This window comes from Erythrolamprus reginae, chromosome 1 (assembly GCF_031021105.1).
Source record: "Erythrolamprus reginae isolate rEryReg1 chromosome 1, rEryReg1.hap1, whole genome shotgun sequence".
NCBI classification, from domain to species: Eukaryota; Metazoa; Chordata; class Lepidosauria; order Squamata; family Dipsadidae; genus Erythrolamprus; species Erythrolamprus reginae.
The window spans coordinates 271,575,010-271,599,033 of record NC_091950.1 but is presented as its reverse complement, the minus strand read 5'-3'; the positions used below and the strand labels follow the sequence as shown (position 1 = coordinate 271,599,033).

The window sequence follows — 24,024 nt, the reverse complement described above, 5'->3', positions numbered from 1 at the left end:
AAAGTCACTTTTGAAGGAGGAAGCAATTGTTCGCTGGTTATGCGGTGTTGTTTCCAATGTACACAGTTGTTGAAAGTCATTCAACTGTAAAGTAGGCCAAAGGCTTGGTCCATTTCTTACTGCACTGAGCAGTAAAGAAGATACTTCCTTCAATTCAGTTTTTGTCAGAATATTGGGGAATGGTTTTGCTGTTATTAAAAAGGCATAGGAGAAAGGAATATGCGATACATATTTGTAGCATACACTGTGACCTCGAGTACAGATATCGCAATTGAGCCCAAGATTCATATAACTGAGACATTTGTTAAGTGAGTTTTGCCCTGTTTTACGACCTTTCTTGCCACAGTTGTTAAGTGAATCACTGCGATTGTTAACAGTAATGCAGCTGTCGCGTGAATCTGGCTTCCCTGTTGACTTTGCTTGTCCAGAAAGTGGCAAAAGTAACCACATGATTCCAGGACATCACAGTTGTCATAAATAGGATTCAGTTGCCAAGTGTCTGGATGTTTGTTCATGTGAGTGTGAAAAACATACAAGTTGCCTCTTTGGTGCTGTGGTAGGTTCATTCAGCTCCGGATTCAACACTGAAAAGTGCCATTCATATCAAACTCGGGCCGCACTAACATTAAACTTTGATATTGAGGTGGGGGCCGTAAACTATTGTTCCGAGGGCCGCAGTTGGCCCGCGAATTAGAGACCCCTGCTTTAAGTCATTTTTCATTCCTGCAAATTGAAGGGACAAATCCCTGCAGTTTTCTTTTTAAGATTTCTACAAATATTTTTCTTCCTAGTGCAGACACAGAGAGAGAGATTGACTGAGCCAAGGTCACCAAGCTGCTTCCTGCCTAAGGCAAGACTAGAACCCAGAGTGTTCGAGTTTCCAATCCAGCACCCATAACCATTAGACCAAACTTAACTCCCTAAGACTTATTTAGACATCCGATATTTGCTCTTTCTTCCTATGGCAAAGATTGTTTATTTCCAAATACATGTTAAGGAGTGAGCAAGAGGAAAGAATTTTTGTTGTTATTGTTTTGGTGTCTGTCAGAGGATAAACCTCCCTGTGCATATAAAGGTAAAATTAAACCATCTTTAAGGGAAGTTTGATTTCTGATTATTTACTCATGCAGCTTTCTTGGCACCAGAACAGAAATGATTTATCTTTGTCTTGTGGAGGGTTGTTTTTGCAATTTGTCAATCTAGCCTTCAACTCTAACTTTCCTAGTAATCTTCGGCTTAAATACTAACTTAATTTATTGGATATCAACTCTAGTCTTCTAAGTGCTGTCACGTAGCAGATAAAAAGTTAAACCTTAAAAATATATATATACTGTAAATTTTGTCCTGTTCTGTTAGCCGCTGCAGGCTGAAGTGCTTTGAAGTCATCTGATTTTCCAAGGAGAAATCCTCCTGAATATTTTAAAGCAGTGAAATCTCTACAGACAAAATGAACTATTTCTTAGCTACATATTTCTGAATCTCTTTTTCTTTCATCTTCAAAGAACTTCATTTCAACCATTGAAAATAATGGGATTCTTAACATTATTATCAAAAGATGCTATAAAAACTTGAGGAGCACGGGGGAGTGGTTCACCCTGGTTTTTCTAAAAAGACAGGAAATTATTAATCCAAAAATGTTTTTTCTACTTGATGTTAACATATATTAGTGGCACTGTTCCAATTGCCTTCCTCTCACAAGATAATGTTCCAGTCAATTTTTTAGGCCTACTGCTCTTGTTCTTGTTTGCTTTTATACTCTAATGTATTTTATCTTAATTATGCTCTTAAATTACGTGACAAACAGTAGGATGATTTAATTGGGCTTGTCTTCAGATGATTAGGGTCCATATGTTAATAATGATAAAAATGCATATATCATCTGATTCCTAAAGACTATCCATCCAGGGATAGACTTGAATTAGTACATTTCCCTAGTACACCATTCCTTGGTTGGTGACCATCTCAGTCAGTGACCGTTTGCAAATACAGCACTAATAAGCCATTTTCTGTCCAGTGTTTGAATTTACAAATTGGTGCACCTGACAACGACGCATGCCAGAGTAAAAACAGAGAGGAATAAATTTATCTGGATAAGATGTACACAACCAGTGATTTATCACGATCTCTGCTATGTTTTTTAAAAATTTTCCTTAATGACCTGGTTGTTGGAATAGAAGTTGGTCACTAAATGAAATGTATGTGTATACAGCAGAGTAGCTTCTTACTAAGGTGAAGATGATGATTGTTCTGGTACAAATCAACTTTTCCCAGTCAGACAACTCAGCACAATGAGGTATCCCAGATCATTTTATTACAGGCATTCTCACAATAACACAGTTATGATGCGATTCTTCTGCAGTATAATCTTTCCCATTGTGCAGGTAAAAAGAGGTTGAATTGACCCCGGCTCTAGGTGTAGCATCTACATGCTGGCTGGCTTAGTGAGTGAAGACAAAAGACCTGCTGGAATGTTCTCTCCAATTACCCCTCATCCTGAGTCAGAGCCAATAGGAATGCACAAATGTGGTCACATGTAAAACTACATTACCCAGAGTGCAATTTCACTACATTTCCCCTAATGCAATATCTTAAAGAAACATGCCTAAATACAGTCCAACTATCTCTGTCTCTGGGGACAGCACAATGATGTTATCTATTCAATGATGTTTGACTCTTGGTGATTCTTTAGGTTAGATGTCTGTATGCCTTCTGATCTTGTACTACTTCTTTGAGTTGTTCTAGGCCAGGGGTAGGCAAAGATGGCTCTTCTATGACTTGTGGACTTCAATTCCCAGAATTCCTGAGCCAATCATTATCCACATGTCACAGAAGAGCCAACTTTGCCTACCCCTGTTCTAGGCCAATGGTGGCAAACCTCTTTTGATATGCATGCCAAAAGGGTGGGTGCGCATGTGCTAGCATGCATGCACACGCCCACTCCCACCCCCCCATGCATACACTCCCCCCTCACGCTGTCCCTGCGCATGCACACAACCACCCTATCAATCCTCGTGAATGTGCACAGGCCTCACTGAAGCCTGGGATGGTGAAAAAACAGCCAAACAGGCAAACTGGAAGTACAGAGAAACTGACTTCTGGTTTGCCTGTTATGCTGTTTTTCTCACTCCGGAGCCTTTAGGGAAGCTTCCTGAAGCCCTAGAGTGTGAAAAACAGCACAACGGGCAAATCGGAAGTCTGTTTTCCAAACTTCCAGTTTGCCCATTGGGCTGCTTTTTACATTCCAGGGCTTCAGGAAGCTTCCCTGAAACCTCCAAAGTGCAAAAACACAGCACAACAGGGAAACTGGCAGTCCATTTTCTGAACTTCTGGTTTGCCCGCTGGGTGCTTTTTCGCACTCGAAGGCCAAAATGGCCTTCCCCAAGGCCGAAGATCAGCTGGCTAGTGAGCGCTAGTTATTTCAATTCTTTCAACAATAATGATATTTTCTCCATTCTAGTATTAGTAGAGTGGGAAAAACATGGAGTGTGACTGATTGAATTGCTATTAGTAATTTTATTCTTTATTCACTTGATCTATTGATTCTATTTTCATACAGATTTCTGATATCCATGTTACTGGAGAGTCAGAGGATATGTCTGCTAAAGAGCGATTGCTTCTCTGGACGCAACAGATAACTGAAGGTTATGCTGGGGTTCGCTGTGAAAATTTCACTACCTGTTGGCGAGACGGGAAATTATTTAATGCCATCATTCATAAATACAGGTATTTGCACTTTTGTTAAGAAAATATGCAGAAATAATTATTTCAAGGAATTAGAAAGTTACAAAGATTTATCATTACAACCCGAGGTCTCTTTGTTAAAGCATGCATCGTACATTGTAGCAATTCAACAATGGAATCAAAGAGGTAATAATCTTAAAGACTACGATATTATATCTCATAGGTTACATTAATTTGGAATTTGCCTTCCTGGGTCTTGATATTGTTATCTAAGCATGAGTCAAAGACTCAGCAAAAAAACATCTAAAATGTATAATATTAAGGTAGTAGACACATTAGAATGAAACATCATTTTAACAGACCATCTGGGATGGAGGAAATATGTTCAATCTAAATACAGTGATCCCTCGATTTTCGCAGGGGTTACGTTCCAAGACCTCCCGCGAAAATCGATTTTCCGCGATGTAGCGGCGCGGAAGTAAAAACACAATTTTTGGCTGCTCCCGCCCCCCCCAGCGCCTCCGGCGCCCTCGCTGCTACCGGCCGCCCGATCCACCACGTTCCCCGTAGGCACCCGCCCACCCGCCGTTCGCCCGGCCGCTCGCTCACTTTTATTTCAGAGGTGGGTAGCAAGAGGGACGCTCCCGGCTGTTGGATAACCCGAGCTTGCGCGCGGCGCTGTCAGGGGAGGAAGGCGAAGGCACTGATGCCGGGAAGACCGAAACGGGGGGGGGGAGAGAGAGACAGCCTGGCTTAGCCGGAGTTCTCCTTCTCCCGCCGCCTCCCCGTGAGGCAACTTGAGGGGCTCCGCACCCGAAAAGGGAGGGAGACAGGCACCCGAAAAGGGAGGGAGACAGGCGTCTGTCTGGTTGTCTGCTGCTCCTTGAATGAGGGACGTGCGGTTCCCTAGAGCAGGGGAAGGAAGAATGGGAAGGGGGCAGCGAAGAACTGATCCGAAGTTGGGCTTTAATAATGTCTTCTGCTTTGTCTTTAAACTAGAAGAAGGGGGCGTCTCGGCCGTTCGGCTCGAAGGGGGTGGGAGAAAGAAGAGGGGAGCCGCCTCGGGGAAACGGGGGTGTCGCTGGCAGGGAAAGAGTTGCGGCTCCTCCTCTCAGAGGAGGGTCGTTCCGTGCAGAAGAGATTTTAAGGGGGTGGCAGCTGAAAGCGCGCCCGCCTCTCTCTCTCTCCGCGCTTTCCTCAGGGAGCCCCCTCAGGCGTCCCCCGGCGAGTGCCAGAGGGACCGAGCCTGGGGATCCGCATTGCTGCTTCGTGTTGCCTGGCTGGCTGGGTGGGTGGAGGGGACGGCGGCGGGAGTAGTAGTAGTAGCAGAGGTGGAGGCGGCTCCCCGCAGTGCCTCGGCTGCGCTGGCCTCTCCGCTGAGCGGCCTAAGCGGGCCGGGTTTCTTGGGCCCTCTGGGTTGATGGGAGGCTTCCCGGGCGCCTCGGCTTCGGAGCCACCCGGGTGTTCCGGCGCCTCCGTGCATGCGCGGTTTAGGAAACGGCGCGCCGGAGGCTTCCCTCTTTTGCAGCCTCGCGTTTAAAACTGAGGCAATTTCCCTCAACAAAACGCTTGTGCAATTCTGCCCCGCTGATGAAGAATGTCAGCTTGCTCGCCGCTCGCCCGCCCTTCGCCCGGCCGCTCGCTCGCCGCTCGAGAGCAAGAGGGGGAGAGATAGAGAAAGAGAGAGAAGGAAAGAAAGAAAGAGATGAGAGAGGGAGGAAGAGAATGACAGGAAAGAAAGAGAAAGAGACAGAGAAGTGACTCTTGGTGATGACGTATGACGTCATCGGGTAGGAAAAACCGTGGTATAGCAAAAAAACCGTGGAGTATTTTTTAATTAATATTTTTTGAAAAACCGTGGTATAGTGTTTCGCGAAAATCGAGACCGCGAAAATCGAGGGATCACTGTACTTGTTAAATTTGAAAGTATGTCATAGGTATGATTTACTATATTTGATTTGCGTCATGAAGCCATAGTGCAAAGCATATATTGTGGTGAATATTGTAGAATGAAGGTAAAATTTATGGTAAAATTCACCTGCCTTGTTTATACTACCTGAGATGCAGAGAAAATTGTTATTTTGCAGGGTGTGTGGTGTATTTTTATAGAGGCTGAGGTCTGTTTTATCCAGACTCTGCTAAACAGGGATGGTTTATATGAAGGTTTCATGGTAGTTTATTTAAGAAACTCAGCTTCCAATTGTATGTATGTATTTTTAAAGCACCGCTAGGGGTCTTTATGTTTGAGAATTTTTGAGCAATGTCTGATGATAGCTCAGAAGTCAGAGAGGCAACTCATTGGGTTGTCAGGATCAAGTGACCTCTGAAAATCTTTTCTGTGGTTTTTAATAGGGATAAACATAGCTCTGAGTTAAGGACGGTCCTTTATGGGAACTGAAGACATTCCTTGAGGCTGGGATCACAGTGGCTGTTTCCTTGTCATCAGATGACAGGATAACAGAGATCATGTTCCCAGACGTGAGAAACTTTTAAAATACTGGTAGCTTGTTAAGTGTTTTTATATGGGAATGAAAAGGTAGCCAACTATTTATAATGAGTGGAAGGAGCAGAAGAGGTGAAATAACATTTGTTGATCTCTACATGACTTTCTTTTTTTCCTTGTAACAGCCACACTGTGGAAGAACTGCAAGAATTGGCATTTAAGTTTAGGCTATGAATGGATTAAATTTGGATCCTATGCTCTGGGTGTATTAGAAAGTGTTCCTTGAATAATAAACGTGTTCTTTATTTATCCTGTTTGATAATTGATTCTCACTTTTCTGTGTATATTTTGATTACATATATAAAATGTATATATCTGCTTTCAGAAAATTGTTGAGGCTATTTTTATTGCCCAAGGCAACAGAAATTCCTTTCTGAATTACACTGCTCAAAAAAAATAAAGGGAACACTTAAACAACACAGTATATCTCCAAGTAAATCAAACTTCTATGAAATCAAACTGCCCACTTAGGAAGCAACACTGATTGACAATCAATTTCACATGCTGTTGTGCACATTCAACTTTGTACAGAACAAAGTATTCAATGAGAATACAGTACTTCATTCATTCAGATCTAGGTTGTGTTATTTGAGTGTTCCCTTTATTTTTTTGAGCAGTATAGTTAGTTATTTTGTGTCCATGGCTGTTTGTTAGTTGTTTTGTCTCCATGCTGTATCTCTGAAATTATAAATGTTAAATAAAATCTTACCTAGCACGTCTGATGAATTGGAAGGATTTTAGTAATGTCACTGATTTGATAAAGGTAGAATAGAAATTTGCACGAAATGTATTTGTAATACTGTAAGAAAGTCATTGGTAGAATAGCAATCATAAAATATCAAATTGCTATCATACATCAGATATATTTTTTATCTGGTAGTTTTATAGCATGCCTGACGTTCAGCAGGTTTTGGTATTATAAGACATGTATAACATGTTGCCATGGGTCTTCTATAATAGCTGTATGTGTCTTGTTGTTGAACTGGAACAGCTGGTTATTGGTGGCATTCAATTCAGTTACTTTATGTTATTTTGTACAATTCCGTCCCATCCTAAATACATGATTGAGATGCCGCAGGGAAAGATAAAATATAGTTTACTTCCCAAAAAGTTAAAATGCATTTTTGTGGAAGCTTTTTTCATTGTTCTGTTTTAATTTATGTTATAGAATAGCAAATACAATGCTGTTATATATGTTTTCTCAGAAATCAGTGAGATTTTGGGATTACAACTTGATGACATTTTAAAAATATATATAAAATAAGTTCAACTAGGATAAAATTTCTAGAATTGGTGATATCTGGAAGGTCAATTTAACATTTGAATATAATTTGTTGGCACAACTTGGGCTCCTCTTAGGAATCTAAAGATAATTATCCTATTTCAGGATAGTATTGGCTCCTATTAATAGCTGTGCTACAACATGATAACAAAATACAAAAACACCACATGTAGAAAGCATACAGTTTTAGTCAAATGAAACTACATTGTACCTCTCTAGGAATTTCCTGTCTTATTGTTCAGTTGCAATGTTCTGGTTATTGAAAAGCAAATACAATTTTGGAGTTTCCTTAGAAATAAGTGACATTACTTCTAAGTAAATGTGTATAGAACAGTTAACATACAGAAAATGTTTTCAGGTATGTAAGGGCAATTGAGAGAAATTAGGTAAGATACCTTAAAAGATATAAATCATAATACATTGTTTGTTGAATAATATTGTGACCCTGATTTTTTTTTTGCCAGGGAGAGTATGTTCTTCCTGATCCCCTTAGAACTCATAGTGAGCCTTAATATCATCAATCATGGCAGTTTTAATAATTGCTTCAAAAAGTAGGGGAGGGAGACATAGTATTAACAAGGATTCCTTTGCTTCCTGAATCTGTCAGCAGGAAAAGTGACGAGAGCTTGCTTTAGTGGTCTCTTCCTTCTACGGTTGGCAGGATTCTTGTCTCTTTCCTTTGCTTTTTATCTTCTATAGGAAAAAAAAAGATTATTATATCAGTTTTAATAGGTTTTGATCTACTTGACTTCCTTGAATCGGTCCAATCACGCTCTAGTTAAAGTGAGAAGCCTGTGCGATAGTAACTTGTGCCTTCGTGAATTCTAGGATAGACTACTATTAAGAAAACTACAAGGGTCTGCCTTTGGAGGCTATTTTGAACTTACAGTTATTGTAAAATGAATTGTCCTCTATAGCCTTTTAACTCTGATATTGTGGATGCTAAACCAGGGTTCTGAATACAATCCAGAGTGTTGATTTTGAACTACAAAGTACTTTTTTTGGTTTGACTCCAAATATCTCTAAGATAGTCTTCTTTAAATAGAATTTTCAAACCAGTTCTGACTGAAAGTCTCATCTAGTAGGAATATTAAGAATTCCTCCTACGAATGAAACTTAGGAGAGCGGAAACCAGTGGAGAGACTTTTGATCATAACAAGAAAGTTGCACCAGAGATTTGAGTAGCACCCTCTGTCATTTAAAAATGAAATTAAGACACAGCTATTCTCCAGTGTTTAGTTTGAAAAAAACTGTTCCTTGGTTTATAAATATTAGGAATAACAATAGTTTTACCTATTTGATTAATTTTATCTCTTTTCTTTTTATTGATATTTTAACTTTAATACTGAAAAGTCAAGGACTCACTGAGAAGTTTAATAATATATAAAAGTTTTAAATTAATGCAATAATTGGTGTGAAGTAAAGAAAATTCTGGAGTCAGGCCTCTCCCTTTACTGATCTCTAGGCAAAAAGAAAATTTTTAGCAAAATAGACATTTCAACATCTGCCTTTTAAAAGTTATTTCCTTGACTTTAAAAAAAATTCACATACATAATGTCTTAAAACTTGTTAAATCAATAGGTACCATATATTTTGGAGTGTAAGATGCATTGGAGTATAAGATGCACATTAATTTGGAGGGAGGAAAACAAGGAAAAATGGCCTCTGCCTCCCAACAATTTGCCTCCCAGCAAACAGAAAACAGTACAGATGATTTACACTGTTTGCTGTGTATTTCTGTGCATGTGTGCCAGACCTATAGAAATAGCAAAAAAATGGAGAAATGTAGTACAGTGGTACCTCATGATATGAACCCCTCGTCTTACGAACAACCCGAGATACGATCCCGGGGTTCAGAAAAATTTTGCCTCTTCTTACGAACTTTTTTCTTTTTACGAACCCCCGCCTCCGCCGCCGCCGAGAAGCCCCGCCGCCCGGCTGTCACCTTTTAAAACAGCCGGGGGGATTCCCAGCGTCCTACTAAACCCGAATGCCAAACCTGAACGTCCGGGTTTGGCGTTGGGAGGCCGCCGAGAAGCCCGCCGGCTGTTTTAAAAGGTGACAGCCAGGCGTCGGGGCTTACCAGCGGCCTCCCGAACGCCGAACCTGCAGGTTCGGCAAAGGTTCAGGGTTCGGGAGGCTGCTGGGAAGCCCCGCAGCCCGGCTGTCACCTTTTAAAACAGCCGGGAGGCTTCCCAGCAGCCTCCTGAACCCGAACGCCAAACCCTCCACGCACTTCACCCTGAATGCCTCCTGGCTCAAGCTGGCGGCGGCAGACTGCCTTTGGGTTTTCAGTTCGGGGGGGAGCAGGAGGATCTTCCTAACTCCCTCCCCCCGAGCCGAAAACCCAAAGGCGGTCTGCTGCCGCCCGCTTGAGCCTGGAGGCATTCAGGGCGAAGTGCATGGAAGAATGGGAAGCTGAAGCCGCCGGCGTTTGAGCTTCCCATTCCTCCAAGCCCTGCCTGCATCCTGGCTAAAGCGGGCGGCAGCAGACCGCCTTTGGGTTTTCGGCTCAGGGGGGAGCAGGAGGACCTTCCTAACTCCCTCCCCCGCGAGCCGAAAACCCAAAGGCTCCCATTCCTCCATGCACTTTGCCCTGAATGCCTCCTGGCTCAAGCGGGCGGCAGCAGAGGGAAGCAGAGCAGAATCTCCGATCGCCAAGCACCGCGGGGAAGGAGGGAGAGAGAAGCAGGCGGGCAGCAGCCGCGGCGGAGACCAAGTCTCGCTCCGGGCTGTGCCCCCTCCGAGCGCTCACCGCCCCCACCCGGGAAACCGGAGCATTCTTCCCCTCCATGCACTTCGCCCTGAATGCCTCCTGGCTCAAGCCAGCGGCGGCAGACCGCCTTTGGGTTTTCGGCTTGGGAGGGAGGGAGTTAGGAAGGTCCTCCTGCTCCCCCCCGAGCCGAAAACCCAAAGGTGGTCTGCCGCCGGCGGCTTGAGCCAGGAGGCATTCAGGGCGAAGTGCATGGAGGGGAAGGATGCTCCGGTTTCCCGTTGGGGGCGGTGAGCACTCGGAGGGGGCACAGCCCGGAGCGAGACTTGGCCTCCGCCGCGGCTGCTGCCCCCCTGCTTCTCTCTCCCTCCTTCCCCATGGTGTTTGGCGATCGGAGATTCCGCTCTGCTTCCCTCCCTCCTTCCGCAGACCCAGAGACAAAACAAACAGAAAGGAGGCATGGAGCGGGGGGAGGCGCTGGCAGAGCGCTCGCAGCCAGCGGGCGGCGGTGGTGGGGGACAAAAAGCAGGCCAGCGCCCGGCTCCTGCCTCTCTGGGGCCGCCGACCGAGCGGAGCAGCATCGCGGACGGCCCGCAGCCAGGGTGGGGGAGGCGGGGCGCGCATCGCCGGCTCGTCCCGTTCTGCAGCGCACACAAGGTAACCAGGCGAGCAGGAGGACCTTCCTAACGCCCTCCCCCTGAGCCGAAAACCCAAAGGCGGTCTGCCGCCACCCGCTTGAGCCAGGAGGCAGGCAGGGCAAAGTGCATGGAGGAATGGGAAGCTGAAGCCGCCAGCGTTTGAGCTTCCCATTCCTTCACGCCCTGCCTGTCATCCTGGCTCAAGCGGCAGACCGCCTTTGGGTTTTGGGCTGGGGGGGGGACCTTCCTGACTGCATGTCATCCTGCATGCAGGATGACATGCATGGCAAAGGGGTGGGGAGGATCAGTGGCGGCTGGTTTCTGATTTTTGGGCTTGCAAGCATTAATCGCTTTTCCATTGATTCCTAGGGTAAACAATGTTTCGTCTTACGAACTTTTCACCTTACGAACCTCCTCCCAGCACCAATTAAGTTCGTAAGACGAAGTATTACTGTACAGTGGTACCTCTACCTAAGAATGCCTCTACTTACGAACTTTTCTAGATACGAATTGGGAGTTCAATATTTTTTTGCCTCTTCTCAAGAACCATTTTCCACCAGAAAAGGCCTGTGGGGCCTCTCTAGGAATCTCCTGGGAGGAAACAGGGCCTACACCCTCCCTGTGGTTTTCCCAATCGCACACATTATTTGCTTTTACATTGATTCCTATGGGGAAAAATGCTTCTTACAAACTTTTCTACTTAAGAACCTGGTCACGGAACGAATTAAATTCGTAAGTAGAGGTACCAATGTATATTAATGCCAGAAGGTTTTCTTAAATGTAGTCACACTAACTCCTCTCAATTATTTAAATAGAAGAGCCAACTTTGCCTACCCCTGTTCTAGGTGGTACTAACACTTCACTTTATCTTCATTGTGACTGTTTTCGTTGCTATCAGTTCTCTCTCTTTCTCTCTCCCCCGTCTCCATTTTCACATTTTGTATAGCTTCTTATTTTATTTTATGCTCTGGCTGTTATTTGCTTTGATGGTGTCTAGCCACCATGATTTTTGGCAGCTTTGATACCTTTTTACCATTACCTTTTCTAGTATGGTCCAGTATTTTCTTGAGGTCCCAATCCAGAAAAATGGGGAGAGTTTAATCAAAGCCTGCCAACCTTACCAGGAAAACATGGAAAGACTTTCAAAGGCATCAGGTTGGATTTCTTTCCACCCCCCCAAAGTATAAATGTATAAGGTAATACAGTGATCCCTCTATTATCGCGAGGGTTCCGTTCTAAGACCCCTCGTGATAATCGATTTTTCGGGATGTGGTGCGGAAGTAAAAACACCATCTGCGCATGCACGCCCCTTTTTCCATGGCCGCGCATGCGCAGATGTTGTTTTTACTTCCGCACCTGGGAAGACCCAGCAGCTGAGGAGCCGCTTGTCCGCCGCTTGTCCGCTTGTCCGGCCGCCGCTTGTCCGCCGCTTGTCCGCCGCTTGTCCGCTTGTCCGGACGCCGCTTGTCCGGACGCCGCTTGTCCGCCGCTTGTCCGCCGCTTGTCCGCCGCTTGTCCGCCGCTTGTCCGCCGCTTGTCCGGCCGCCGCTTGTCCGCCGCTTGTCAGCCGCTTTGCCGCTTGTCCGCCCGCCGCTTGTCCGCCGCTTGTCCGCTTGTCCGCCCGCCGCTTGTCCGCCACTTGTCTGCTTGTCCGGCCACCGCTTTTCCGCCGCTTGTCAGCCGCTTTGCCGCATGTCCGGCCGCCGCTTGTCCGCCGCTTGTCCGCTTGTCCGGCCGCCGCTTATACGCCCGCCGCTTGTCCGCCGCTTGTCTGCTTGTCTGCCCGCCGCAGCTGATCTGCTCGGCAGCGCAGTAGCAGCGAGGAGCCGAAGATGGGGTTTCCCCGTTGCCCACGCAAAGGGGAAACCCCATCTTCGGCTCCTCGCTGCTACTGCGCTGCCGAGCAGATCAGCTGGTGGGCGGCCAAAGGAACCTTCCCTGGGTGCCGCCCGCTGCTCGAGAGCAAGAGGGGGAGAGATAGAGAAAGAGAGAGAAGGAAAGAAAGAGATGAGAGAGGGAGGAAGAGAGTGTGAGAGAGGAAGAAGCAAGATAGAGAAAGAGAGAGAGAAAGAAAGATGAGAAAGGAAGGGAGTGACGTCATCGGGTGAAAAAATTGTGATATAGCGTTTCGCAAAGATCGAGATCGCGAAACTCGGGGGATCACTGTAGTAGAAAAAGCGAAGCTTAGGAGAATCGAATGCAGAAAAATACTATTACTCATTATTCTTTTCACTTGAAGATGAAATCTGTATGCAGCAAGTTTGAATAGGTTTTACGTACATAGTATAAAAATGCACATAGCCTCATGAATATGGAATGGAATGTGTCTTGTTAATCAAGCAAAGATTGTCACCAGTTTTTGTGAAATGTTTGAGCCAACGGTCAGGAAAACCGTGTAAAAATAAATAAATACGTGCCATGAAAGTATTGTGTAGCAATAAAAAGAAAATTGGAGGTGCATGGAGTGGGGGGAGATGTGGCTTATAATAAAATGATTAAGCAGCAAGCACACCTGGTCTATTGTGCAGCAGACTTAGCTGGAGACTATAGGAAGGTTATTGAAAAATATGAGATTATTATCTACACCAGTAACATAATAAAAATCCCAGCTCAAGCGATTGCAATTGTATTGAGAGGAAGAGAGAGATTAACTCAGAGCCCTTTGGCCCTGCTGAGAAGCTCTTTGGCTCTTTAAATTGAGCTTCCGACGAGAACCAGTAGCAATCTCTATTGAGGAAGAGGAAGAGAAGCTATTCAGGAGTGGAGATCATGCTTCCCAGATTTTGTGAGGCAAACAGAGCCCTGTGAGCTGCCAGATCCATTAAAACATGGCAGAAGTCAAGACAAAGAATTTTAGGTGGGGAAAGTTTGCAAGATGCAAGTCTTGCTTTAAGGCAAACAAATCACATATACTGTATTAGAGGTTTGGTTTGGAACATTGGTCTCATGCCAGCCCACAAGGCAAGGGCTGTACTCTCTGTACTGTGGCGATTGTTAAAACATGTTGCAGGCTATCAAGATCCAACTTGAATACATTCCTCCGGGATAGGAGAAGCAGGGATGCCAACATTTGCCGCGGCATGTCAGTTGCCTGTAGCTACAAATGGGGAAGAAACAAAATACTGTATTACTAATTGTCAAGCCTTGGATTGCTACAGGATACATTTGAAAGGAAGAAGGCCTCTATTTTGTACACCTTCAAGTTTCTGCTTGCTGTTTTCTACTGTTCAGCTTATTCTTGCTTTTTCTCGGAGCAGGGAAATAAAAGCTCAGCCCAGGAAGAGAGATTTGGTAAGCTTTGCTTGACTGACTTGGAGCAAGGTTTTGCTGCAGGAGACCACTTTTAACATTAAAGCTTTCAGACTGAGAAAAGGAACAGAATTTCAGGTGGAGTCAAGTGGATTCCGTGCAGTACAACTGGCACTTTGCTTGCTGTGTGAGTGATGGAGCCTGATCCAAAGGATGTTTAATAGGAAAGTGAACACAAGAACAAGGGGACACAATCTGAAGTTAGTTGGGGGAAAGATCAAAGGCAACATGAGAAAATATTATTTTACTGAAAGAGTAGTAGATCCTTGGAACAAACTTCCAGCAGACGTGGTTGGTAAATCCACAGTAACTGAATGTAAACATGCCTGGGATAAACATATATCCATTGTAAGATAAAATACAGGAAATAGTATAAGGGCAGACTAGATGGACCATGAGGTCTTTTTCGGCCGTTAGTCTTCTATGTTTCTATGTTTCTATGTTTAACAACAACATAAAATAAAGATAATTTAGGAAATATTCCCTTGATAAAGAAGGATCTTCATCCCCCTCCTCAATATATCCCAGGGAATATGTAAAACTTAAAAATAGATAACTAGCCAGATCACAGTGTTAAGGTCACTGCTCCTTTAATCACAATTTTGCAGGAGTTTTTATTTCTGAAGCTGGCCTTTCCAAAATCACATTAGACTAGCTTGTGACTTTCTTGCGGTGCGCTTTAGATCCATCAGAATGATTTAAGTTCTGTTTATTCTTTTAAGAGGAATCACGTTATATTGCAAGATAGAAATCCTTTCTACTTGCTGCTATAATGTGGATATTGGAGAATAAGCCTACTCTTGTTTACTGTCAGGAGGTGGTGCCTCTGGTTTTCCCTTCTTAAGGAAAGTTGTTGAGAAAGTGGGCTGTAGTTAAAGAAGATCCTGGATTAACTCACTTATCTAAATCCATTTCTGTTTAAGGTTGGGATTTAGTATGGAGGCAGCTTTGGTTGTACTTGGACATGGCCTATATATGGGGAAGCCATGATGGCAGTGAGCTTTTCATGGTGTCCTACTGGACCAGTTGAACAAGGGCACTGTTTTAAAGTGGTTCTTCTTCTTCTTTAAAGCTGGTTTTTATTGTTGTTGGTTTGTGGGCAATTGGGAGAGGTTACTCCCAATTACTACGGGCCTTTTCTGTGGGGTTCCACAGTTTCCTTTTCGTTAAATATCTACATGAAACCTCTGATCTACATGATCTTCAGGTTTGTGGTTCTCTGTCATCAGGATGCCGATAATATCCAATTATAGTTGCTACTCCAGGCCAACCAAATTAACCTTCCAAGACTCTGTCGTAGAACGTAAGCCTGCATAGGAAGAAAAGGAATCTGATTCAATCTTCTCCTGACCTCATGGACCTCGTGGATATGAGGGCCACGTGAATATTGGAATATTATATCTTTAATTTTGCGTGGATTGCACGCCTGGACTCGCAGTCCCTGCTTGATGAGCAAGAGACAGTTTTGGGCCATGAAAGTCTTTATACACATTTGGAATACTGTGTTCAGTTCTGGAGACCTCACCTACAAAAAGATATTGACAAAATTGAACGGGTCCAAAGACGGGCTACAAGAATGGTGGAAGGTCTTAAGCATAAAACGTATCAGGAAAGACTTAATGAACTCAATCTGTATAGTCTGGAGGACAGAAGGAAAATGGGGGACATGATCGAAACATTTAAATATGTTAAATGGTTAAATAAGGTTCAGGAGGGAAGTGTTTTTAATAGGAAAGTGAACACAAGAACAAGGGGACACAATCTGAAGTTAGTTGGGGGAAAGATCAATAGCAACGTGAGAAAATATTATTTCACTGAAAGAGTAGTAGATCCTTGAAACAAACTTCCAGCAGACATGGTTGGTAAATCCACAGTAACTGAATTTAAACATGCCTGGGATAAACATATATCCATTGTAAGATAAAATACAGGAAATAGTATAAGGGCAGACTAGATGGACCATGAGGTCTTTTTCTGCCGTCAGTCTTCTATGTTTCTATGTTTATATAACTCTATTCAGTGCATCATTTCCTGGATCAAGAGCACCTTCAGACAGTTTTCATGCTCTAATCACCTTGTAGCTTGACTACTACAGTACTTTCTACATGGGCTTGCTCTTGAGGACCACTTGACTGCCATTGGCTGCCATCTAACACTTATCTGGATTTGTGCAGGATATTAGTTAAAGAGCTGAGTGTTGAGATAAATAACTGCAGCAAGAACTTTCTAGTTGATGGAATGAACTTTTTAAAAGAACATTCTATGAGAAGAAAGCTTGAGAAATCAATGCAGCAACCACCAGGAAGGGAATTTCCTGCTATATACCATAAGTTGCAGAAGCACAAATGTCAAGTCCTTTCTAATACATTTTCAAATAGGAGGGATCCTTGGTGTTCTCTAAGTTTATATCGTGGTGTCTTGCTTGGGCTGTGTACTGAGGGCTCTTTGGAGTTTCTTGATTGGGGTATTGCTTTATAGAATTGTTGGTATCCCATTTTACAGTTTGTGACTCAAAAATAAAAATAACAATAATAGTCCTACAATTAATAGTCATGATCATAATAATAATAATTGAAAGATGCTATTGTTGTTTCTCATGGAGGAGATAAACTCAAGAAAAAACCTGAGCAGTGCGAAAATTACATGATAAGTCAGTAAACAGATGCAGGGCAGAGCAGGTTTAGTTCTGCCTCAAATGGAGTTACAATTGCATTATAAACTTTGCCTGCCTGATTTTTTTGCATAATTGATCTGCCAACTCAGCCTCACATAATGGCATGATAAAAATTTCTGACAATGGTGCCTCTCACTCAGAGGTGGGCAAAACCACTTTAATTCCTCTTTCAGTCATAACGTATTAAAAGAAACAATAGTGTGCATGTTTGGACATGGCATTTGAGTGTGTTGAGTTGTTCCTCATCTCGGTGAAATTCATGGATGTCTCTATTTCCAGTCCATTATTACCCTTTATGAGCCCAGAAGTCTAGGGAAGTCTAGGCTCTCGACAGTCAGGATTCAGACCTGGCTACAGCACAGAAACTGCTTTGGTCGCGCTGATAGATGATCTCTGGCGGGCCTGGGATAGGGGTTTATCCTCTATACTGGTGCTCCTTGACCTCACAGCGGCATTTGATACCATCAACCATGGTATCCTTCTGTGCCGACTGGAAGGTTGGGAGTGGGAGGCACTGTTCTACGGTGGTTCTCCTCCTACCTCCCTGCTCAGTCGCAGTCAGTGTTAGTGGGGGGTCAGAGGTCAGCTCCTAGGTCCCTGCTTTGTGGGGTACCTCAGGGGTCGGCCCTTTCCCCCCTGCTGTTTAATATCTACATGGAACCTCTAGGTGAGATCATCCGAGAGCACGGGGTGAGTTACCATCAGTATGCTGATGATGCTCAGCTATACATCTCCACTCCGTATCGACTCAGTGAAGCAGTGGAAGTACAGTGATCCCTCGATTAGCACGGTCTCGATTAGCGCGAAACGCTGCAACGCGGTTTTTCAAAAAATATTAATTAAAAAATAAGTCCGCGCTAGTTCTCTCTCTCTTTCTCTCCCTGTTGCCGGCGTGGTATATGAGAGAGAAAGAGAGAGGCAGAGGTCGGGCGCATTACCGGGAGGTGGAGGCGGCGTGGGGACGCTGGGTGCCGGGGACACCGAGGAGGGGGTGGACGTGGCCTCTCAGCTGCAGAGCCGAACAAGGGCGGAGGCAACGGCAGAGTCCGGCGCTGGGGCCATACGGGGCCGCTCATCCAGGGGGGCGTGGACTGGCAAGTCGCCCTCCTTTCTCTTTCTTTCTCTCTCTTATACCACACCGGTAACAGGGAGAGAAAGAGAGAGAGCGGAGGGCACCTTGCCGGTCCACGCCCCCCTAGATGAGCGGCTCCGCATGGCCCCAGCGCCGCCCAGGCAAAGGGGAAACCCCAAGATCGCTTGCCGCTTGCCGTATTGCAGCGAAGGAGGCGAAGCAAGGCTCCAAGCTGCAATACGGCAAGCGGCAAGCGATCTTGGGGTTTCCCCTTTGCCTGGGCGGCGGGAAGACCAAGGGAAGGTTCCTTCAGCCGCCGAACACCTGATCCGCTCCGCAGTGCGGCAGCAGCGAGGAGCCGAAGATGGGGTTTCCCCTTTGCCTTTACCCCATCTTCGGCTCCTCGCTGCTTCCGCGCTGCGGAGCAGATCAGCTGTTGGGCGGCTGAAGGAACCTTCCCTTGGTCTTCCCCGCCGCCCACACGCAAACTCCACCATCTGCGCATGTGCGGCCATGAAAAAAAATGGCGCGCATGCGTAGATGGTGTTTTTTACTTCCGCACCACTATAACGCGGAAATCGATTAGCGCGGGAGGTCTTGGAACGTAACCCCCGCGCTAATCGAGAGATCACTGTAATGTGCTGGTATCTGGAGGCTGTCCGGGTCTGGATGGGTTCTAACAGGCTCAAACTCAATCCTGATAAGACGGAGTGGCTGTGGGTACTGTCTCCCAGGGACACATCCATCTGTCCGTCCATTACCCTGGGAGGATTATTGAACCCCTCAGAGAGGGTTCGCAACTTGGGCATCCTCCTCGATCCACAGCTGACTTTAGAACACCATCTTTTGGCTGTGGCAAGGGGGCCATTTGCCCAGTTTCGCCTGGCGCGCCAGTTACGGCCTTATTTGGACAGGGAGTCTTTGCTCACAGTTACTCATGCCCTTATCACCTTGAGGTTCGACTACTGCAATGCTCTCTCTACATGGGGCTCCCTTTGAAGAGTGTTTGGAAACTTCAAATCATCGAAAAAGCAGCCGCACGAGCAGTTATGGGCCTTCCAAGGCATACCAATATTTCTCCAGCACTCTGCGGACTGCATTGGCTGCCGATTAGTTTCCGGACGCAATTCAAAGTATTGGTTATGACATGACATGGCATTGGACCAGATTACCTCCAGGACCGTCTTCTGCCACATGAGTCCCAGCGACTGGTTAGGTCCCACAGAGTTGGCCTTCTCCAGGTCCCGTCAACTAGACAACATCGTTTGGTGGGACCTAGGAAAAGAGCCTTCTCTGTGGGGGGCCTGCCCTCTGGAATCGGCTCCGCCGGAGATTCGCACTGCCCCCACCCTCCTCACCTTCCGTAAAAGCTTAAAGACCTATTTATGCCGCCAGGCTTGAGGCCATTAAACCCTAGTCCCCTGGCCGATGAGTGTAGTATATTTTGCTGTGTGAATGGTAATGAATGATTTTAAATCTTATTAGAGTTTTAAAAAAGTTTTTTAGTATATTAATTGGATTTTTAGATATGTATATGGTATATTGTTTTTGACATGTTGTGAGCTGCCCTGAGTCCTCGCACAGGGGCGGCATACAAATCCAATCTGAATAATAAATAAATAAATTTTTTTTAAAAAATCCAGGCAGTTGGCAACTGGCATCTACTTATGACAGTTGCAGTGTCCCAAGGTCATGTGATCACCTTTTGTAACCTTTCTGGCAGGCAAAGTCAATGGGGAAGTCAGATCCACTTAAAAACTGTGTTATTAATTCAACAACTACAGTGATTCACTTAAAACTGTGGCTCACATTTGCTAAGAGTAAGTAAGTGAACTATGGCTCTCATTTGCAAAGTAGAGAAAGTAAGTGAATGCCACCAATTGTATTCTATGTACACATAGTATATACACACTTATATCCTAACAAACTTTATTTATATTAACTTCTTAACTCTGGGTGTGTCTGGATTGGTTACTGTCCCTACCTGCTCTCCAACAAAGTTACTGTACATGAGAGAAATGTGCCTTCAGGGAAGTATTTGAATAATCTGGATATTTGCCTATGAATACTTACTAGTAAAAATTCCCGTGATATATATGTGGTTTTATTTATTGCTTTTGCTTTTTGGTAAAAACAAAACTATAAACTGGGGAATCAGTTAAGAAACTTTTAAATATATTTGCAAAAGAATTAATATCAGAATTATATATTAAAAGATTGTGAGTGCTAAACAGGGATTTCATTTCCTTTATGCACTAGAAATCTATTTGTTAAATATATTAAGCAATGATGTTGGGAATGAGGTGAAAGACCTGTTACTATCTTTTTGGATGAAACAGTTTGTCTGTCTGTCTGTCTGTCTGTCTGTCTCTCTCTCTCTCTCTCTCTATCTATCTACCCTGTTTCCCCGATAGTAAGACACCTCCGATTGTAAGACGTATCGGGGGTTTCAGGGGGGGTCGGCTAATATAAGCCGTACCCCGAAAGTAAGACATGTCTTACTTTTGGGGAAACACGGGGGTATTGTCGGGGGGGAGCCCGATGACGTCGCTTCCAAGCTCCCCGCGCGCCCATCGCCTTCGCCTCGCCGTGGCGCCACCGCCTCTTCCCCGGCTTGGCAAAGCGAAGGACGGCGCTGGTCTGAAGCGAGCTGAGCGGGCGGCGGCTTGCAGCGAAGGCGGTCGTCCCAGCAACCGAGTCCTGCCGAGGCTCGGCTGCAAGCGGCCAGCGAGGCCCAACTGCGCAGAGCGGCTCCTCCCCTCCAGACACACGCTTCCCCGACACGCGTCTGCGGCTCCACGCGTGCACGCCGCTTGGAGCCCTGAGGTTGAACTTGGAAAAGGGCTCACGAGGCTCCTGTCCCGCGGCTGCCCTTCTGGACTCTGGGGAGATGCCTTCGGGAACGCGACCCTTTCAATTTTTTTCCAATGTAAGACATACCCGAAAGTAAGACGTAGTGGGGCTTTTGGGGGTAAAAAGAAAGTAAGACACTGTCTTACTTTCGGGGAAACACGGTATCTATCTATCTATCTATCTATCTATCTATCTATCTATCTATCTATCTATCTATCTTTACTATTAAGGGTGCTTAGAAAAATTCCAACTCAATCAATGATTCATTTTTTAAATATTTTTGCCGTTGATTGTTTATTACTAAATCAAATATAACAAAGAAATATTTTTTTAAAAAAACTGATAGATGTTTCTACATGATCAAGTTACGTGTTCAGTCATACCTTAACATCTCCAGAAATATAAATTATTATTACATTTATAAAAGCTGGCAAAACTGGTGGTCTAGTTGGCTACTTCAGTCACACATATGCAAGTCGTTCTTAAATTACACAGTTCATTTACTGATTGCTCAAAGTTAGAAGGGCACTAAAAATAGTGACTTATGATGCCCCTTCCAACAGCTAATGCTGTTGCTTTGATGCCTTTTAAAATAAGGCATTTCCTACTTCCTCAACTGAAGCGTGTATAACTGATTTTGAAGCCTGGTAAAGATTCTGCAGACTAGGAAAGCTCTTATCTGCTTTTTTTTAAAACAGTCTTGCAAAAATGTTGACAGTGACCTTGGCAGTAAATGATGATACCAGATGATACCACTTAGGGCACGGTGTTACAAATGTTTCTTTTCCTCTGGGGTCAGTTTGTTTGGCTTGCGATGGTGGTGATGACATTGTGTCTTAGACTTTGCAGGTTTTCACAGGGAATGATAATCTCCCAAATCATATTTAACATCTGTTGCATTGTAACAGTTGCTTTCAATAGTCAGATGGATGGATATAAATTTAATAATAAATAAATCTGCATGAAGCTAATGAGTGAGTTCATCTATAGCAGGGATGTCAAATTCGATTTCATCCCGCATGAGGCTTGTGTTTGACCTCAAGGCTGATGGGTGTGGCCAGGGTGGGTATAGCCAAGGTGGCCATGGCCAGCTTGACGTCACTCATGTTGGGGCACCGGGGGGGGGCCTGGGGGATCCTCCTGCAGTCCTCTGCCAGTGAAAATGGAGCTCTGTTTTCACTGGCAGAGGCACATGGGTCAGTCCCTTGCTATTTCCAGGGCAGCATGGCGGACCAGATCTAAGCACTCCACAGGCCAAATCCAAGGGCATTCAGTTTGACACACCTGATCCAGTAATGGGCAGCTGTCCGGATGGCGGAGACCCCATCCGAGTACTGGAAATGGAGCTGCATGTGCAGCTCTATCTGATCAGTGGCCGAGTGCATGCGTCCGGCGCAAGATTTGCTTATTGTGCATGTGCAGGAAGCAAAATCTTGCATGTAGATTTGCATGCGCAGAAGCAAAAAACTCAGCAAAAAACAGAAATATTGTGGTTGTGCACGTCATCACATGAGACTTCGCTTCTGTTCATGCACAGGAAGCAAATCGTGCCGGGTGCATGCGCTCGACCTGCACCTGCCCACGCCCACCACCCACCCGGAGGCGTCCTGGCATACAAGTGCAGCCCTTCACTGCTCTGATCTAATCTTGGCATCTAATCTTGTCAAAGTGCAGATGATATGCATTACATCTCAATCCTGGGATGAAAAGATAACGTAGTATAAGTCCTGTTTAAATATGTCAGCCTTGCAAGGGTGAAAATTTGAGAGATGTATTGCCAGTGTTAGTGTATCAAATCGGAGACAATCATAATACAAGCAATTTACATTTTCTCCCTGTTCTTTCCCTTTTCTTTGAGCGCATATACAGTGGTACCTGTACTTAAGAACTTACTTTGTTCCGTGACCAGGTTCTTAAGTAGAAAGGTTTGTAAGTAGAAGCAATTTTTCCCAGGGGGCTAGGTGAGGGGAAGGAAATAAAAAAAATCCAAAACTTTTAGGCTTAAAAAAAAAAAAGAGAGAGACTCTGGGGTGGCGAGGAGGAGCATGCGTCTCCCATACACCCGGTGTGAGGCTGCCTCCCATACACTACACCAGAGAGAAAAACCCAGGCGGGCGAGAGGGGGGAACCTTCTGCTCCTTTGACCGAAAGGCGGCTGCTGCTGCTACCTGCTTCCTCTTCCTTCCCATGGTAAAGGACTCCCCTCTCCCCTCGTTCGCTCACTTTGTAGCCGGCGTCTTTCCTTCACTGTGGTGACTCCTCGGTTTGCTGAAGCCGAGTTGATTTGGCTGGGGCAAAGCGCCTCCTTTTGCCTTTCCGTGCTCAGACGCTCCAGGAGGCAACCTCGCACCGGGTGTATGGGAGGCAGCGCGAGGGAGTCACCACAGCGAAGTGGTTTATTCCCTCTCCAAGCGCCCAGAGAAAGGAAAATGCTTTGTTCACTCTGGGCTGCCAAAGCCTCCTTAAGCACCACCAAAAGGTTCCTCTGGAAGCCCAGAAAAGCCAGAGATGGCCGGGATTAAAGGGGGAATGACAGGAAACTGGCCGGACCTTGTGCCGCTCTCAAATTTCCTTGGAAATTTTTGCGGGCTCGGGTTGTTAAGTAGAAAATGGTTCTTAAGAATAGGCAAAAAAATCTTTCACACCCGGTTCTTATCTAGAAAAGTTCTTAAGTAGAGGCTTTCTTAGGTAGAGGTACCACTATATTTTCTCTGGTAGGTTTAGTGAAAAATCTGCTGTAGAATGACTCACACTTTTATAAAGACTGGATAATGCATCTTTTATCATACGTAGAATAAAAACAACATACATGTGCTTTTGACATGTATTTTATTATAGCTGGAAAGCTTTAATAATAAACAAATAATAAACAAATACTATTCACATATATAGATGTGGGCTTTTTAAATATCCCTGTCGGATAGGTGGAAGTGGAGGCTATTGGGGTCTGGATGGGTGTCAACAAGCTCAAGCTCAACCCAGACAAGACGGAGTGGCTGTGGGTTTTGCCTCCCAAGGACAATTCCATCTGTCCATCCATTACCCTGGGGGGGAATTATTGACCCCCTCAGAGAGGGTTCGCAACTTGGGCGTCCTCCTCGATCCACAGCTAACATTGGAACATCATCTTTCGGCTGTGGCAAGGAGGGCGTTTGCCCAGGTTCGCCTGGTGCACCAGTTGCGGCCCTACTTGGACAGGGAGTCATTGCTCACAGTCGCTCATGCCCTCATCACCTCGAGGTTCGATTACTGCAATGCTCTCTACATGGGGCTACCCTTGAAAAGTGTTCGGAAACTTC

General features: G+C 45.1%; 1 protein-coding gene across 9 annotated transcripts in view; it reads left to right on the top strand.

Annotated features, from left to right (window-relative positions):
- LOC139156879 (dystonin-like) overlaps positions 1-24,024 on the top strand; it is a 400,586-nt gene that overhangs the window by 113,862 nt on the left and 262,700 nt on the right. For all 9 annotated transcript variants that reach the window (XM_070733016.1, XM_070733011.1, XM_070733010.1 and 6 more), the window contains one exon: positions 3,557-3,723. In XM_070733016.1, the coding sequence (XP_070589117.1) occupies positions 3,557-3,723 (167 nt within the window). The remainder of the gene's footprint in view (positions 1-3,556; positions 3,724-24,024) is intronic.